General features: G+C 54.5%; 1 protein-coding gene across 1 annotated transcript in view; it reads left to right on the plus strand.

Annotated features, from left to right (window-relative positions):
- Positions 1–19,018, plus strand: part of CDHR3 (cadherin related family member 3) — a 59,122-nt gene that overhangs the window by 19,861 nt on the left and 20,243 nt on the right. The window contains exons 6-10 of the mRNA XM_062195532.1: positions 27–131; positions 4,215–4,363; positions 8,185–8,374; positions 16,335–16,506; positions 18,065–18,167. Of these exons, the coding sequence (XP_062051516.1) occupies positions 27–131; positions 4,215–4,363; positions 8,185–8,374; positions 16,335–16,506; positions 18,065–18,167 (719 nt within the window). The remainder of the gene's footprint in view (positions 1–26; positions 132–4,214; positions 4,364–8,184; positions 8,375–16,334; positions 16,507–18,064; positions 18,168–19,018) is intronic.

Consider the following 19,018-nt stretch of genomic DNA (forward strand, 5'->3'; position numbering starts at 1 on the left):
TCTCCCTTGGAACGTTTCCCTGGCAGTTTCCATCTCATTGTGGAGGTGAAGGACAGCAGCGGCCTCAAAGCTTCTACAGCGCTGCAGGTGAATGTCGTGAACATCAATGATGAGATCCCTCGCTTCACCAGGTAGGCCTGAGGGTGAACAGGGCTCCTGGCCTGGAGGAGAGAGAAGAGAGAGCTCTCCAGGGCTTTTTATCTGGGCTTCTCTCTTCCACCTTTGCGCCCCACGCCTCCCGTGCCTCCACATTCACCAGCACGCCCTGTGGGGACTGTGAATGTGGCGGGGAAAGCAGCGGACACAATGCTCCAGGTGCGTTGCTAGCCACTGTGCCCATGTCCAAGGTCAATGTAGATGCTTTTATAATGAAGTGCTCCGTGTTTTTGACTGCAGAATCCTGGGGTACTCACCATCCCTCAAGACTTCCTGATCCCCCTTCTCAAGGTGCCTGCCCTAAGAAGCGAGTTCTAATGGCGCCTAAGGCACCTGCCCCCTGCCGGGGCACCCAAGGTTCTTACCGAAGAAGGAGACCTGGCTGTGACTAGCAGCTCCGACAGCTGGTGCAGGGGAGGGCGGGGGTGTGTGTGTCTAGGTAGCCTCATCCATCCCAGGCCAAGGACCCTCCCATCAGAACAGTGAGCTAAGCTTGCAAAAATACTCTGAGATGGGAGGATGCTGGGTGTCAGCAAACCCACTCCCACGTGACACTGCTCATCGGTGCCCACTGCCCCAAAGGCTTTGCAAAAGGGGAGTGCAGGGGGTCCTGCTGACAGGTGACCCGGGAGCACAGGCCAAGCATCGCAGCCCAGACCAGGGTGCAGGAGTTGGCCCACACAGCTGCACAGGCCCTTCAGATACCCCCTAGAGGAGAGTGATGGCTGTGGCGCTGGCACCCAGGCATTCTTCCATGTCCTCCCCGCCCAGCCTGCACGTGGGGTGGTGAAGCAGGTTAATAGGGTTGCAAAGGGAGAAAAAGAATCGGCTCTCCCCAGGGCAGATCTTGTAAACCATCTGGATTGGACTACATCTTCCAAAATAGAGCAACTGACCTTTGCAAACAGAGAACACGACCCTGACATGTTTGGGGGTGGTGGTGGGGAACCCAGAGGTCAGGCTGGAGCTCCCTGGTTTTCACTTTGGTTTGCGTGATGAGCTTCTTCAGTCCCATGCCCAGGCAGAGAGCGTGAACCGTGTCTCACTTCCTTGTCGAGCCCTTGACTTTATTTCAAACAGTGCACCGTGATAGGTGGCAGGCAGGAGGATTTGGGGCAGGGTGGCTGCTCTGACTGCACCCAGGCTGTGCCATCAGCACCAGCCCCTGTCCGTCAGCCATCCACAACTTGAAAGGACTTAGGTGATGTCTAATGAGGCACTGGTTCTGCGGGCTGTTCTGGTGCTCTTGAACTTCAGACACCCACCCCGCCCCGCTGCACTGCCTTCCCCCAGTGCTCACTATAAATCGCTTAATTCTGGGTTAACAAAACCAAGCCTCTAAGTGACTCAAATCACTAAGTTTGCTTGAGACCCAGAAATGGGCTCCGAAAATGTGGAGGCAGCCCTTCCTCCTTTACGAATGGTTACCACCTCTGCGTTGGAAATCACTCCCCATCTGACCCTGGCCTGTGACAGACATTACACTGCACTGTGGGCCCACTACGTGCCCTCCAGGAGTCTGCGATAGGAACGCAGGGCACCTTGTTACACACGAACCTGACTCCCTCCTGCTCGGCGGGGTGCTTTATTTTGGAGTTGGGCAGGTGGGTCTCTCTCTGTTTCTTTTGCATTTACTCAAAGTCCTTTCCCACCTGCCCATGCCGTGCACACAATAGACACTTACTGAATACTCAGTCCTGATGATGAAGCCATTCTTGGTCACCCGGAATCCCTACCCTCTGCTGTCAGAGCTTGATTCTCTCTGCTTGGAATAGATCCTCACTGGCCAGACCTTTATGTTGAGTGATATTTCACACTGACCCTGACCTTGGGTCCCCAAATCTAACAGACCAAAGGTTTTTCCCGCTGCCAGGCTCAGCGTCTCAGGACTGTTTAACCAGAGGGGCCGTGCCCTCACCAAAGAGCCTGAACAGTCCCCATCCTGGAACCTGCTGTCCCAGCACAGCCAGCAGGGAAAGAGCAGCAGCACGGCCATGCTGAGCCAGGCGCTTCTGTGTCCTGGGCCCTGCGGGACACTTAGCGGCATCTCTGGCTTTTACTCCCGAGGGGCCAATACCAGCTGCCTTGCTGCAGGCTGTCCTGGTGCCACTTTGCAAACTAACCACGACTTCTGCATGTTAAGACGGTGCCCAGCCCAGCTGCTGGGTGTGGATGCGCAGAGAAGAGCAGCGGGTGAAGACGTGACACCGCCCTTCAGTGCCCCTTGCCAATGGGGCGCCTGATTTAATCGCCCGCAGCTGAGAACTGCTGCACTGGAGGAGGGAGGGAGTGGGGGTGTTCTCTCTGCCTCATGGAGCTGGGGGAGCCTGTGGTGGCCACCCCTGGCACTGCCTTTCCAGTCCTCCTCAGACATTCAAGTAGCTGCAGAAACCCCGGGTGTCCGCTGAGCAGACCCGATTCACTGGGCCTGGGATCTGCATTTCTAGCAGTTTCCTTGGTGATGCTGGTCCTGGGAGCAGCCTGAGAGCAAGGGCAGGGCTGTGCAGGCAGCACAGGCGTCTTTGTGTTCTCTTCTTTGGAAGCTAACAGAACCCACGCACAGTGACCAAAGCAGAAACAACGGCCATGACAAGCAGCAGCTGTCACAGAACGGGCAGAAGGGCCTGGCCGGCTGCAGGAGCTGGGGCGTCCTCCCGCTGTGTCCCAGCTCCAGTTTGGTTCCTGCCACCCCTGCCTCTTTGGCTCCCACCCACTTTGCCTATTCCTGGCCCCCCTAGGCTGGCGGGCAGCATCCCGGGCTCCCAGAGAAGAGGGAGTGGCAGGTAAGCAGAAGGAGCTCCCGGCCTGCCTTCAGTGGACGCTGGGTAGGGAGGGCCAGAGCACTGGAGTGACCCTGTGGGCAGAAGAAAACTCTCCCCCAGTAAATGAGGGTTCCCATAGGAGCCCACTGCACCCAGATGGGAGTGGGGAGCCTAGGATCCAGGGAGGAGACCTGATGGGGAGGCCCTGCGGTGAGAGCCCGAGTCCAGCCTTTCTCAGCCAGCTGCTGGCTCTGGCCGGGTTCCCTCTTGTTTCTCCTTCCTCTGGCTCCACCTGCCTTACAGGAACAGTGCCACCGAACCACAGAAACACTCCCAGCTCCCGAAATGAGTGTCCTGTCTATCTGATGCTGATGTCCAGGGCCTCTCTCCTCCCAGAGAGCCCATGCAGGAAAAACTCCAATTCAGGAAGCTGGGAAATTAGAGAGGACCGAGTGCCCCCACTGAAATGAGGGCCCCCTCAAGCGAGAGGGCTTCCTGCAGAGCTAAGCAGTGAACTTCCCTTGGTTCATGCGTAATGACTCAGTTTACCCAAACGGTGCTGTCAAAGCTTCTCACCCCTCTGCCTCATCACTGCCTTTTCCAGAGGTCTGAGGGAGGTGGGTAAGTTGGAGTTTTTGCCCATCGTCCTTGGAGCACGGTGTCTGACCTTGCCTTCTGCTGGGGGGGTGCTGGCTGCTCTGTTCAGACCTCAGGATTAACCAACTGGGAAAGGTGCATGAGTTCTGTGTGGACATTTCTGTATCCTCCAGCCCCAAAATGAAAGACAATAAAAACAAAGAAGAAATACAAAGTAAGCCATGGTGCTAGACCATAAAGGCCTTACAATTTTTCTGGTGTCTAGGGAGGTTGGGAGCCAGGAACAAGCAAAGGAGCCTGCAGGGAGATTTTTAAAAAGAATTCAGAGGACATTTGCACAAACACCAGTACGAGGAGGAGAGAAAACAGCCAGGTAGCCAGCTATGCGTGTCTGAAAAGGTGTTAATGCACAGGCCGATGTGAAATGGCATCAGCAGGTGCACACAGAGCCCAAGACCGCGCCTCTGTCCATTGTCGCAGTAACCGCGTGGTGCTTTCTCTGCGTCCCCAGGGATGTGATCTTGGCGAATACAAAAGCCAGTTGCCCTTCCTCTCAGCCGCTCTGTTCTCCCTCGGAGCATGTTGATGCAACTTAAACAGCTCAGCGCTATATTTAGCACTCACCAAAATACCCACCGCCCAGACTCCACTCTCCCGTGCCCCTGAAAATGAGCTGTGTCTGCTACATTTCTGTCCCAGCCCTACGCGAGTGTACAGGATTCCAGAGGAGCTGAGCATAGGAACCATCGTGGCTAATGTCACCGCGGAGGACCCTGATGACAAAGCTGTCCCCAGCCACCTCCTGTACAGCATCAGCATGGCCAGCAGCTATTTTATGATAAACCAGTGTAAGTCGCACACACCGGTCCTGGACCACACCCTGTATGTCAGCCGTGTGGGCGGCTGTACTCTGTCTGATCTTCTGGTCTAGGGTCATCACTAGTTACCGGGGTCAGAGGTGCATTAAAGCAGGTGGCAAGGAGGGTGGTGGTGCTGACAGCTCTGTCACCTTTCACCTCTGGAGCAGCAAAGAGATTTCTTCTCTCACCCAGTGTTGGGTTCGTAGCTGAGGTCCCTGTAACAAAAGATGGATTAACCAGGAGAAAAGCACACAGATGCATGTAATGTAAGTTTTATGTGACATGGAGCCTTCAGGAGGGATGTCCCCCCCAAAAAAACAGGGAAAATGTGCATGCTTATATATTTCTAAAATTATTTATCTTATTTTGGGGGGAGAGAGAATACATCCCATCTCCCATCCACTGGTTCACTCCCCAAATTCCCCCAAAAACCTTGGGAGCCAGGAATTCAATCTGGATCTCCCGCATACCCAAATCCTGGAGCTGCCCCCTGCAGCCTCCTGGGGTGTGCATCAGCAGGAAAGTGTAACTGGGAGTCTAGTGAGGCCCAAACTCAGGTGCAGGCACCCAGGTGGCATCTTAACCGCTCTGCTCTGTCAGATGCCTGGCCAGATTTTTGCTTCAAGCTGATGCAGAAGTGAGTGGTCGTGAAGTGTGCGTGGAGGACAAAGGGGGGAGCTGGCCAAGGCCTGCCTGCTCAGATTCTCCTCGGCCCCTCTGTGTCTTCTGGGATAAGGCTGCTCCCTTATTCTGGAAATAGGGTACCTCGGGCATGAAGGCCTTGTGGCCAGTTCAGAGGAGAGCCAGGGGGCCTTCGAAGGCCTGCTTCAGGGGAAAGGGGCAGGAGAGGGTCCAGAGACTTTCCTGGGGTTTCCCACATGCCAAGGTGCCACACCTTGGGGTAGCACGTCCTGAGCCCCCTCATCTTTGAGGAGGGCAGGTCTGTGAGCACGGCTGGGTTACCTGCGCTGAGGGCACTACACAGTTGGCTAAAGACACTCAACACCATGCTGAAATAGAATGGAGCCAGATATGGAATTTCAAAATCCCTTGTAGTCACACGTTAAAATAAACAAGTAAAAGATGGCCGGCGCCGCGGCTGAATAGGCTAATCCTCCGCCTGCGGCGCCGGCACACCGGGTTCTAGTCCCGGTCAGGGCGCTGGATTCTGTCCCGGTTGCCCCTCTTCCAGGCCAGCTCTCTGCTGTGACCCGGGAGGGCAGTGGAGGATGGCCCAAGTGCTTGGGCCCTGCACCCGCATGGGAGACCAGGAGAAGCACCTGGCTCCTGGCTTCAGGTCAGCACGGTGCGCCAGCCACAGCGGCCATTGGAGGGTGAACCAACGGCAAAAGGAAGACCTTTCTCTCTGTCTCTCTCTCACTGTCCACTCTGCCTGTCAAAAATAAAAAAAAAAAGAAAGAAAAGAAAAAAAAATAGGAAAATAACTCCTCACAACCTAGCAGATTCATGGAGGCCAACATTGTCTGACTCCCCTGGCGACGTGTGCCGTGTGGCGTCGATCAATCACGGGAATCATTTCTTCATGTGGTGATGTGGTGGAGACCTGCTTGGGACAGTGCCAGAAAGACAAGACGCCATTGGCCATACATGCTTTTTTTTTTTTTTTTAAAGATTTTATTTATTTATCTGAGAAGCAGAGCCACAGACAGTAAGAGGGAGAGACAGAGAGAAAAGTCTTCCTTCTGTTGGTTCACTCCCCAAATGGCCGCAACAGCCAGAGCTGGGCCGATCCAAAGCCAGGATCCAGGAGCTTCTTCCCAGTCTCCCATGCAGGTGCAGGGGCCCAAGGACTTGGGCCATCCTCCGCTGCCTTCCCGGGCCACAGCAGAGAGCTGGACTGGAAGAGCGGCAGCCAGGACTGGCGCCCATATGGGATGCCGGCGCCGCAGGCAGAGGATTAACCTACTGAACCATGGTGCCAGCCCCATGCCGTACATGCTTTAAGGTCAGAGTGGCTGTGGTGGGGATAGGCAGTCATACCCTCCCTCTGAAAACATCCCAGCACTCTGCCCTCATATCCCTCGTTCGGCTGAGGGACAGCCATGATGGAGAATTCTGTTTGCTCTGGTGTTGCCCAGCTGGATTTTACCAGGGGCAGTGGGTTGGGAGAGGGGAGAATATTTAGCAAGACTCTTGGTTGCAAGTTATAGAAATTTAGACTGAGCAGGGCCAGAGTTATGGAGGGTTAAGTAGCTGCCTGTGATGTCTCTGTGTCTTCTGGGATAAGGATGTGGTTGCCACTGTCTGTCCTGGCTGCTCCACTTCTGATCCAGCTCCCTGCTAATGCACCTGGGAAAGCATCAGACAATGGCCCAAGTGCTCGGGCCCCTGCCACCCACATGGGAGATCTGGAAGGAGCTATGGCTCAGCTGTGGCCATTTTAGCCATTTGGGGAATGAACCAGCAGATGGAAGATCTCTCCTTGTCTGTCTATAACTCTGCTTTTTAAATAAGCAGACATTTAAAAATAAATAAATAAATAAGGCAGACTGAATTAAGCAAGAGGGAAGAAGAGATAGGGACATCTATCAACGGGACACAGGGTATCTCACAAGAAAGAGTCGAATGATGACGATGTACGTACGAAGGGCGGGCACCGGTAGCACTGAGCCAGGGGCCTCTGCCCTTTAACCTGCAGTTTCTCTGTTACTCTGACAGCTTCCTGGCGCGTGTCTCTCAGTTACAAACTCGCCTTGTTAGTCAGCTTGCTGTCACTGTAACTAAAACATCTGAGATGTGCTTCTCGGGAAGGAGTCAGTCTGTTTGGGCTCACAGTCGGGAGCGTCAGAGTTCAAGGTCGGCGGCTGTGTTAGTCTCCCTTCTCCCTGACGCCCGTGATGGCAGAACAGCTGCCTGGTGAGCCAGGACGCAGAGACACAGGAAGCATGCTTGGTTTCTGTCCTAGCTGCCTTCCGAGGGCGCGCCCACAGCCAACCACAGGGCCCCAGCCGCCACCACTAGGTCAAATCTCCACCCGAATCTACCGCCATCAGCATGACCTGCTTCGCTGTTAAAGGAAGACTTTGGGGTTTAGGGGCCGGCGTCGTGATGTGGTGGGTAAGGCCCCACCTACAACTCTGGCATCCCTTCTGGGTGCTGGTTCGTGTCCCAGCTGCTCCACTTACTAATCCAGCTCCCTGCTAGTGGCCTGGGAAAAGCAGCAGAAGATGATCCAAGTGTTTGGGTCCCTGCCACCCACGTGGGAGACCCATATGAACTCCTGACTTTGGCCTAGCCCAGCCCTGGCTGTTGTGGCCATCTGGGGAGTGAACCTCTCTCTCCAGCTCTCTCTCTCTCTCTCTGATTTTTGAAATAAATAAATCTTAAAAAAAAGGAGGAGGGGGGATATGTTCTTCATGAGCCAGTTCTCATATTAGAATGGTCTTTTGCCATTTCCTCCAAGTTTTCATATATTTTTCTCTTCTTTTAAGAAAAATATTTATCTATATATCTATTTGTTTATTTATTTGAAAGGCAGAGTGACAGAGGGAGAGACAGAGAGTGAGAGATATCTTCCATCTGCTGGCTCACTCCCCAAATGGCCACAACAGCCAGGTCTAGGGCCAGGCAAAAGCCAGGAGCCAGGAATTCCATCCAAGTCTCCTATGTGGGAGGCAGGGATCCAAGTTCTTGAGCAGGGAGCTGGATTGGAAGTGGAGCAGCCAGGACTCGAACCAGCGCTCTGATGGAGGATACTAGTGTGGCAAGCAGCGGCTTAACCCACTGCACCACAAGGCTGGCCCCATCCATTTCCTTGGATGGATCACGTTCTCATCCTTGTCTCTTAGGGACGGGCACAATCCAAGTGGCCCAGAGGATAGACCGCGATGCAGGTGAATTACGAAGAAAGGCCGCCATCTCCCTGGAAGTCCTGGTGAGGGACCGCCCTGCGGGGGGGCAGGAGAACCGCGCGCTCATAACCTTCCTCGTGGAGGACATCAATGACAATCCCGCCACGTGCACCAGGCTCACCTTCAGGTACCCATGTGTCGGGACTGGCGCGTGCACTTCGGCCTCGGCTTCTCTGGCGTATTCTCGGGGCAGGGGGTGGGGGGGACAGAAGGTAAGTGCTGGGGAAGGCTTGCTGCTGGAAGTGGATTGGAGCTACCCACTTTTGTTCTTAGGCTTGCAAGTCGTCACCCTTTGTCCTTCCCTCCCCTTCATGTTCTTTCCTCTTCGTTCTTTCCCCTCGCCACGTGCAAACTCTGTTAAGAATGTTTTTTCATTCTGTTCCCGCCTCCAACGCGTTCATCTCTGGTTCTGGAAAGTGCCATGGGGACTTGTTGGGCCCTCTCTGGACTGTGTCTTGTCTTTATGGAGTGTCCCCGGTGGTGAGCTGGTGCTGTTAGTTAGCGGTTGTAATAGATGCTGGAGACTTAGGGTGAGTAACTCGGAACTCCCCGAGACACAAACCACCAGTAACAGGAATAAACCAAACCCAGGACGCATGTCCAACCCAGCAAAGCCTCCAACTCACCTTCCACAAAACTGGGCAAAAGCAAAAGCAACCAAAAGGAGGAAAACACAGAGACAAGTGGAGTCTGGCTTATTTTGTATATTTTGATTTTTTTGTTGTTGTTTCACAGTCTATTCAGTTATTTAAGAACAAAGTCCCTCGTGATTCGGAATTAACAAATGCCTTCTTGAAAACGGTATAGTGGCCTCAACATCAGCCACTCCTTGGGTTAGCTTCACCTCTGTGGTCTCATAGACCCTGGATTCTGGGGCAGCTGGAGGCGGCTCTGGAGGGGCGGGGCCTGGCCCAGAGACTACCCCGCAAGTTGGGGCCAGCTAAGATCGGAGGGGGTCTCTTGCGGACAGTCTTGTGAGCCTGAGCCTGTCCTCACCTGGTGTTGCAAGTCTGACACAGAGCCCTGACACAGCATGGCCACGCAGAGGACAAGGACCCTAGACCAAGACGGTGTGGGAGCGGCAATGGAAACATGACGTTCTTGACCACGCCGTAACTGTCTCCCTGTGCTCTCCACTCTCCTGCCCAGCAGGATGGACACCACAACTCTTCTGTGTTCTGGGTTCATCCCTGCTCTGTGCCCACGAGGCTGAGCTGTGGGAGCGCCAGTGGCTCCCTTGTCTTCCAGCTTCCGGCTGGGAATGCAAAGCCTGCGTAGGAAGGGGAGGAGGAGGGCCGGGTACTTATCCACGTGGCCACCTCCTGAAGGTCTCAGCTCCTGGAACGGCAGCTCTCTGCACACAGCACTCACTGTCCTGGGGGCCGGCTTCAGGAAGGGCTCCTCCCACCACGGGCTGCCCTGGATCCAGGGGCGGTAAGGATGCTCCACTCCTGAGGTTGGCAGCATCTCTCGGCTTAGCCTATACCCCTGTGTGCACCTTTCCAAGAATCCTGTTACTAACTCCATCCAGGGTCCTCCCGACCCACCATGAGAACATGACAAAATCAGTCACAGTCCTCACCAGGTAGTAGGTTCCTGTCCCGGCCTCAGAGCTTCTTGGATGGATGGGCATGGGGACCACGGGCAGTTAGGAGTGTGACTGCCACACCGTCATATGGGAAAACTGAGCCCAGCCTCTGGGAGGAGGCCCTGGGGATGGAGCGGGGATGGTCTGCAGGCTCTTCCTTCTCTTTTAGAAATTCGGAAATCTGGCCGGCGCCACGGCTCACTAGGCTAATCCTCCACCTTGCGGTGCCGGCACACTGGGTTCTAGTCCCGGTCAGGGCACCGGATTCTGTCCCAGTTGCCCCTCTTCCAGGCCAGCTCTCTGCTGTGGCCAGGGAGTGCAGTGGAGGATGGCCCAAGTCCTTGGGCCCTGCACCCCATGGGAGACCAGGAGAAGCACCTGGCTCCTGCCATTGGATCAGCGCGATGCGCCGGCCGCAGCGAGCCAACCGCGGCGGCCATTGGAGGGTGAACCAACGGCAAAGGAAGACCTTTCTCTCTCTCTCTCTCACTGTCCACTCTGCCTGTCCAAAAAAAAAAAAAAAAAAAGAAATTCAGAAATCTAAATGTATGCCAGCACTCCCGGGGGTGGGGGTGTTGGGGGGGTGGTGGTGGTGGTAGTGGTTCCGGTGCATCCTGGGAAATTATCCTGGGAAATTCCCTTCCCCTAGCCTGGCCCTTCTGGGCTCTCCTTGCTCTTCCTCGTCCCTCTGCCCTGAGAGGTGGGAGGTGGGGGCTGGGGTTGAGGGGAGGAATGCTGGGTAGCACTGCCTGGAGAGCACTGGGCTGTCTCCAGCCGTTATCCATTTCCTCCTTTTAATGCAACTGTGTTGTATGTCATGGGGTTTTTTCTTTTTTTAAAAGAATTTTATTTATTTGAGAGGCAGTGTTACAGGCACAAAGAGAGAGAGAGAAAGGTCTTCCATCTGCTGGTTCACTCCCTAAATGGCTGCAATGGCCAGAACTGGGCCAATCTGAAGCCAGGAGCCAGGAGCTTCCTCTGGTCTCTCATGTGGGTATGGGGGCTGAAGTACTTGGACTATCTGAAGTACTTGGACCATACTGCTTTCCCAGGCCATAGCAGAGAGCTGGATTGGAAGAGGAGCAGCTGGGATTTGAACCAGTGTGCATATAGGATGCCGGTGCTGCAAGCTGAGGCATAGCCTACTATGCCACAGCACTGACCCCATGTTATGTTATTTTAAAAATTAATTCTCTCTCTCTCTCTCTCTCTCTCTCTCAAAGGCAGAGAGACAGAGACAGAGAGCTCCTATCTGCTGGTTCACTGCCCACAACATCTGGGGCTGGGTCAGGCCAAAGCCAGGGCCCAGAACTCCACCTGAGTCTCCCACAGAGAGGGGCAGGGACCCACATATTTGAGCCATCACCTGCTGCCTCCCAGGGTGCACTTTAGCAGGGAGCTGGAACCCGGAGCAGAGTCAGGACTCGAACCCAGGCACCCCACTACTCATGCAGGCCCCTCAAGTGGAGGCTCGACCACTGGGTCGAACGCCAGCCTCTATACAGTCATTGCATGTTCTCACGTGGCTTACAGGGTCTCTGCTGTGGGGGCGGACAGCTCTAGCCTCTGCCACCGGTTAGTGGTGAAATCACATTGGAACATCCTGGCCTGTCAGCGCAAGTGCCTGCAGAGTCCTGCTCCCATGGTCTCTCCAAATCAGCCCTGCCAGCCACACCCAAGTCCATAACTGGACTACCTACTTGTGTTTATTACTGGAGATATCTAAGCAGTGCTTGAGTTGTTCCTCGGGGTTGCCCAGCGGGACCAGCTCCTAGCCATCCCATGACTGCCCAGGTGTGAGGAGGCCCAACCTGTGCACCCCACCGCCCATTGGCGCGGGCAGGTGGGGTGGGACCTGTCAGCCTGGCCCCAGTCCAACCGCAGCCACACACGCCTCGCTCCTGAACACTGATCTCTGCGTCGGGGGCCCTGGGCATGGTGCCCCTGCTGAGCTGTTTTCAAGAGCAGGTAGTGGAGTGGGTGGAAAGGGCGCCGCTCCCCGCTGGAGCGGGGAGTTGTTGGCGGCCACGTGTCTGCGCAATGCGGGGCCGGGTGGCCTGGAGGAGGCGGGCGCCCCCTGCTGCCCGCCCTGAGTCTCTGTGGCTTTGGCCAGGCTGGTGAGGAAGGAGCGCAGGGCCCCTAGGGAGGCATCAAAGGCGCCGCGCCAGTCCCTGCTCGGGTTGTAAACTGTCAGGAGCTCGGCTGCAAGCGCCCAGCGAGCTGCTGGTGAGCAAGAGGCGGAGAAGCTCGGCCCTTTCCGAAAGTGGCTGGGCGCAGCCTCCTGGGTACGGGGCGGCTCCACGAGCTCAGGGCTGGGAGCCAGGGCCCCCGTGTGTAGAGGGATGGGGAGGAGTGGCTTTCCGAGTCACGCGATTCGGCGGGAGGGGGAAATACCAAGTGTCAGGGAGGGAAGAAGAACTTGCCCCCAGCCCCCAGGGGCCCAGGCTGCAGGCCTCCGCTGGAGGGCCCCGGGGGCTCCGGATGGTGCAGGGTCCTGGCTTGGCTTCTGCGGAGTTGCAGTCAAGGCTCAGGGGGATGCTCGTTGAAGGAGCTTCCAGCTGGCCGGAAGTGTAAGGCAGACAATAGGGAATCCTGTCTGCAGGCCTCACCTTCAGATGGGGGCCTTGAAATCGCTCCGAAAGGCTGGTTCCCTAGCGCAGAAGCCTGCAGGAGGGGGGGGAGCAGCGAGAGTGTGTTTTAAAGTGCTTGGTGTGCCACAGCCTGTAGTTGGTGCTCAGTGAGTGGAATCTATTTTAGGTACTTATGAATAAAACCAAGACACTGTGCCATCAAGGCAGGAATAACGCTCTGGCTCCAAGTCTGCTAAAACGCACAGGTGGTCCCGGCCAAGGAGGCTTTGAGAGACTCAGCGACACCTGCGTTTTCTCCAATGAGCAGACATACTTATCCTCAGCAGCCCAACACCATCCTTGCAGTCAGATTGGCGTATTTTTCTTTTAAATGCTTAATTACATATTTGAAAGGCTGAGAGACAGAGGGAGAAAGGGAGAGACAAAGAGAGAAAGAGATCTTCCATCCACTGGTTCACTCCCCAAATGGCTGCAATGGCTGGGGCTGGGCCAACCCAAAGCCTGGAGCCAGGAACTCCATCCGGGTCTCCCATGTGGGTGGCAAGAGCCCAAGCACTTGGGCCATCTTCTGCTGTTTTCCCAGATGCATTAGCAGGGAGCTGGATTGGAAGTAGAGCAGCCAGGACTCGAACCAGCACTCTGTTAAGGGATGCTGGTGACACAGGTTTTTACCTGCTGCACCACATCACCAGCTCCATATTTACTGGGTCCAGAGCCCATCTGAGCTGCCGTTAAGAAAAGCTGGGCCATGCTGAAGGGAGCGTAATTTGGTTGCAGTGAAAAGTGAAGAGGATTCAAAAGAACTCAGCACATGTCAGTGTGAGTGCTCCAAGAACCAGGTACTGAGGCAGGAGTTAATGTGCAAGGCTTTTACGAGGGGAAGTGCATGTGGGAGGGAATGCGGAGAGAGCTGGACAAGGCTGGGCGAGTCCTCAGACCCTGATGCGAGCCTGACCCACGGGAAGGGAAGGAGAGAAGGCGGCTGGAAATGTTCTTGATCACGGGGGAACATTCAGCCAGCCATCGGGAGTCCAGGCCAGCTGTTACAGGACTGGAGCGAGCCCGTCCTGGTGTCTCTGCCACACCCAGTCATTGGTCCAGGGCCTCACGGCAAACATGGTGATGCTGGGGCTGCAGGGCTTCTAGGCACCTTCCCAGGGCAGCCATCAGGTAGTTTTGTAAGAAATTCTGCCAAGGGGCCAGTGTGTGGCACAGTGGGTCAAGCTGCCACCTAGGATGCCAGCATCCCATAAGGGGGCCAGTTCAAGTCCCGGCTGCTCTGCTTCCCACCCAACTCCCTGCTAATGCACCTGGGAAAGCAGCAGCAGATGTCCTGAGTGCTTGGGCCCCTGCCACACACATGGGAGACCTAGATGGAATTCCAGGCTCCTGACATTAGCCTGGCCCAGCCCTGGCTGTTGAAGCCATCTGGGGAGTGAACCAGCAGATGGAAGATCTCTCTCTCTTTTCTCCCTCTCTTTCCCTGCCCCATCACTCTTCCTTTCAAATAAACAAAATAAATCCTTTAAAAAAAATTCTGCCAAGACAAAATATGATTAAGATAGGTAGCCAAGAAGCACAAAATCACACAGTAACAAAACCAATTAAACAAAGAGAAACCAGCCGCAAATTCATCCCTGCCTGCACGCATGCCACCTTTGCCGAGTGCCTTTGCCATTCTGCCCATCTAGAGACCCATCTCTGCCCCTAGTCCCTGAAGCGGGGCCTGACCACATGACTGTAGCATTCACAGAGCAGGACAACCGAGACTTTGCAAAGTGCTTGTGCCTGAACCCTGGGGTTTCCATGCCAACAGCCTTGACGAGGCTCCTGCAAGGAGAGAAACAAGAAGCAGCAGAGACCAGCCACCTTCTCAGCTGTGTGAGTGAGGCCAGCCTAGACCCTCCAGCCCCCTGCTGAGCTGCCAGCAACCTCAGAGACCAGCCAAGCCCACCCAGAACCAAAACAACTTCCAGACAGCCCATAATATTCTGAGGCATAACCAATGCTTGCTGGGCTGGTTGTGTGATGCAGCAAAAGCTAGCTGACATGATCTATGCCCATTTTACGAAGACATGACGAAGGCCCTCAATGAGTTCAAGTCCACAGGGGTCACTCAGTCTTCCTTGGACTCTCCCACATCAAGCTGGGCCCTGCCAGAGGCCCAGAGTTGGGGGGGGAGGGGGGGAGGTGGTGAGATGCATGTGCCTGGGGTCAACTAAGATGGGACATCACCTCTGACTCTGAACAACCTCTTTTGAATGAATGACACCTTCCATGACACTGGAGTCGCTAGAATAAAAACAGAAATTCCTGGTGTTCAGAGAGCGAGAGAGGAGGAGTACAGGAATTTTCCCTAGCTAGATTACATGGGGGCAGATTTTTATTTCTTTTATATTTTTGTTTACTACTGCACTGGTCTCATATACTATCATTCATTCAATCAACAAATATTCATTGAGTGTGCCAAGGACAAAGTAGGCAAAGATCCCTGCCCTTGTGGAGCTTATATTGTAGGGAGACGTAGATAACAAACAGGATAAATAAGTAAAAAAAAAAAAAATGTGCAGTGTATTAGGTAATGATAAATGCTAAGAATTTAAAACAAAGGAGGGAGTGGCTGGCATTGTGGCACAGCGGAGTTAAGCTGCCTGGGCTACATGCATTCCACACTGAGCGCCAGTTCGAGTCCTGACTGCTCCACTTCCCATCCAGCTCCTTGCTAATGTGCCTGGGAAAGTAGAGGAAGATGGTCCAAGTGCTTGGGCCCCTGCCACCCAGGTGGGAGACCAGGATAGAGTTCTTGGCTCCTGGCCTTGGCTTGGCCCAGCCCCAGCCACAGCCCCAGCATTGCATCTATTTGGGGAGTGAACCAGTGGATGAAATATGTCTCTCTGTCTCTCCTTCTCTTTCTCTCCCTCTACCTTTCTAATAAAGAAGTGAAAATTTTTTTAAATAAAAAGGCTCTAGCAAAAATATAATAAATAAAGGAGGGCAGCCAGTGCCCTGGCTCACTAGGCTAATCGTCCACCTGTGGCGCCGGCACACCGGGTTCTAGTCCCGGTTGGGGCGCCAGATTCTGTCCTGGTTGCCCCTCTTCCAGGCCAGCTCTCTGCTATGGTCCGGGAGTGCAGTGGAGGATGGCCCAAGTCCTTGGGCCCTGCACCCGCATGGGAGACCAGGAGAAATACCTGGCTCCTGGCTACGGATCAGCGCAGCAGGCCGCCGCAGCGGCCATTGGAGGGTGAACCAATGGCAAAAAGGAAGACCTTTCTCTCTGTCTCTCTCTCACTGTCCACTCTGCCTGTCAAAAAAAAAAAAAAAAAGAAAAAAAATTAAAGCTGAGAAATTTAAAAAAAATTAATAAGGGAGGGCACAGGAGAGGTGGCTGGCTAGGGGGTCTTGCTACAAAGGGGACCCTGGGTTAAAGATCAAGGAATGTGGAAGTAAGGCCCTAAGGTCTTTGTGGGAGGAGCTTCCACGGTGAGTGAGTGCTGCAACCCGTGAGGCCAGAGCTGGTGGAAGGTTCAAGAAGCGCCCGGAGCCCAGGCTGGTGAGGGGTGAGTGGCCCAGGAGAAGTTAGTAGCAGATGCTGCTGAGAGGTGATGGGGGTGGCACAGCCTGAGGGCTCCTACAGATCCCAGCTGGGACTTGGAGGGGGAATGAGGAGCCGTAGAGGGAGTGGGGGACTTCGGGGCGCAGGAGAGACTGACAACATCGGAACAGGCATCCTCTGGCAGCTGTGTTCAAAATAGTCCGCCAGGCGCCCAGGGCAGAAGCAGGGAGACCAGTGAAGAGGTGACTTGGAATTGGAATTGAAGTGGTGGTGTCTCGCCTGGGGCCCCGGGGAGGAGCACTGGATTGGCCCTTTCTGGGGGAAGATACTGAATCGTGTGTCTCCCCGGCAGCGTTCTCGTGCCTGAAAGAACTGCCAACGGAACGTTGCTCCTGGACCTGAACCCGTTCTGCTTTGATGAGGACGGCGAAGCCCCGAACAACAAATTCAACTTCAGCACGCCATCTGGAGTGGGCAGCAGCGGCCGGTTTTCACAGGAGCCAGCTGGCTCTGGAAAAATTGTGGTCAGTTCATGGTCATTGCATCATTAAAGGGGCATCGGGGAAGCTGGTCCAGCATGCATAATGCCTTGGCTGCCCCTCTCGGAGTGGCTGTAACCGACAAGCTTCGCGGTGACTCCGGCTGCTCCTTCGCTCTTTATCTTACCCGGTTTCCCGGGAGCCGCGCAGCTGTGCCTGGGGTGCTGGGGGCGAGGGGCTGGATTCTTTTCCTGCACAGCTCGCAGCGTGCGCCTGCTGAGTGAGCCCTTCCAGACGCCCTGGTTCCCTCCATGGGCAAGCCCTTTTGTTTATTGGCAAGCTCATTCCGGGGCGGTAGTGGGTGGGAGGGAGAGGAGACAGGGCTGGGGCCATGAGTGTCTCTTGAACACTTCTGCATGGTCAAACCGCGAGGGACTCCCAGGAAAATGAGGGTGGGTAGGCAGCCCCTTCCACAGCAACTCCACGGGGCCAACCGCTGGCCTGGGAGGAGAGGAGAGGGGATGGGTCTCCTCCTCCTCCTTCTCCCGCTCCCCCTCCTCCTGTTGGAAGAGGGAGGGAGAGGAGGTGGGTCTCAAAGAGCCATAGAAGGCTTGGATTTACTGGAAGGTGGGGAGAAAGGAGAATAAGGCCCGGAAGTCAGGAAAGGTGGGTAGGGCCTCAGGCTCAATTGTGAGCAGCCGGCTCCCCCTCCGCTCTCCCCACCTCCTTCTCCGAAGCCCCAAGAATGTCTCAGCAACTGGACTCCTAGTGTCCACCTACAAAAGAATTCCCACGTTCTTCTGTCTAGGAAATTCATACATATTCAGTTCTGGAGATTCAGAAAGCACAGGAAACATCACCCATCGGTGAAAACCACTGTGAATGCTTTGATAGATTTTCCCTCTTGTCTTTTTTTCCTATGCATATACCTTATGTAGATTTTGTACGTATATGTTTAAGTATTGTTTTAAAGATACATGTGAAAGGAAGAGAGAGAAGGAGAGAGAGGTTTTCCATCTGCTGATTCACTCCTCCCAAATGGCCACAGTATCCAGGTCTGGGCCAGGCCAAAGCCAAGAGCCAGGAACACCATCCTGGTCTCTCACGTGGGAGGCAGGGAACCAAGTACTTGGGCCATCTTCCGCTGACTTCCCAGGTGCATTAGCAGGGAGCTGGCCTGGAAAAGCGGAGCAGCTGGGACTCGAACGGGTGCTCCAGGTTGGGGTCCTGGCCTTGCAAGTGGTGGCTTAACCCACTGCACCACAACACGGGCTTTGCTCAAGTATTTTAAATAGCATGCAAGATCCACTGGGTTTTTCTTCAATGGCTCTGAGGTCATGATTCTGTGCTGCTGGGCGATAGTGCTTGATGAGCATCTTTGTTCACAGATGCTCTCTCCTCGTGAGTTCATTTGAGTTAAGTTCTCTGGCAAGCGTGCAGAGGTACGATCCTGGCTTTTTAAAGCTCCTCCTATACGGGGCTGAAATGCTTTCCAGAGGATTGTGCCAATTTACATAACCACGAGCGGCAAAGGTAAATGTCTGCCAACTCAATAAATAGCATTGTTGATTCTGTGTAATCCAACATCTCTGTTTTGATCTAGTTGACTGGCGATCTAGATTATGAAAATCCAAGTAATCTGGCAGCCGGCAATGAATACACGGTGGTGATCCAGGTGCAGGACATCGCCCCTCCTTACCATAAAAGCAAGTAGCAGCTTTTATTTATTTTATATATTTATGTTGTAATTGGAGAAGTAGAGAAAGAGAGAGAGAGAGAGAAGAGAGAGTGCTCCCGTCTGCTGGGTCACTCCCACAGTGGCAAGGCTGGGCCGGGCCAAAGCTATCCAGGTCTTCCATGTGGGTAGCAGGGACTCAGCTACTTGGGCCCTCACCTTTGCCTCCCAGGTCTGCACTAGCAGGAAACCAGAGCTGGATGTGGAACCCAGACGCTCTGACAGGGGACACGGGCGTCTTAACACCTGCCCCACAAGCATCACTTTGACGTCTTTCATTGGGCACCTTCCCTCGGTAGGAATGACTAAGCTGTGCCAGGCACCACAAGGTATTGTGCTGAAGCTCCTCTTCCCTCTAGTAAGGCTCTCGGGTAGGGACCTCTGTTTTAATTAATTTGTTTTTACTTAAAAGTCAGAGTAGACAGAGTAAGAGATCTTCCATCTATTGGTTCACAACCCAAATACCCACAACAGCTGGGACTGGGCCAGGCTGAGCCAAGAGCCAGAAACTCAATCCCAGTTTCCCACACAGGTGGCAGAAGTCCAAGTCCTTGAGCCGTCACCTGCTGCCTCCTGGGGTGTGCACTAGCAGGAAACTGGCATCAGGAGTGGTGCTGGAAGTTGAACCCAAGCACGACGAGACAGAATGCGCAGCTCAACCACTATGCCAAACCTCAGTCCCAGGGCCCTCCACTTCCTTGGCTGGATGGCAATTAAGTCTTCTAAAGGTCTCTCAGTTTTGCACCTCCACATAAACGCATCGTCCACATTTTTGCCAGTAACTAATGCCTTCATATAACTTCCTTGGCTAACACCCTTGAG

Source organism: Lepus europaeus, chromosome 1 (assembly GCF_033115175.1).
Source record: "Lepus europaeus isolate LE1 chromosome 1, mLepTim1.pri, whole genome shotgun sequence".
Classification (NCBI taxonomy): domain Eukaryota; kingdom Metazoa; phylum Chordata; class Mammalia; order Lagomorpha; family Leporidae; genus Lepus; species Lepus europaeus.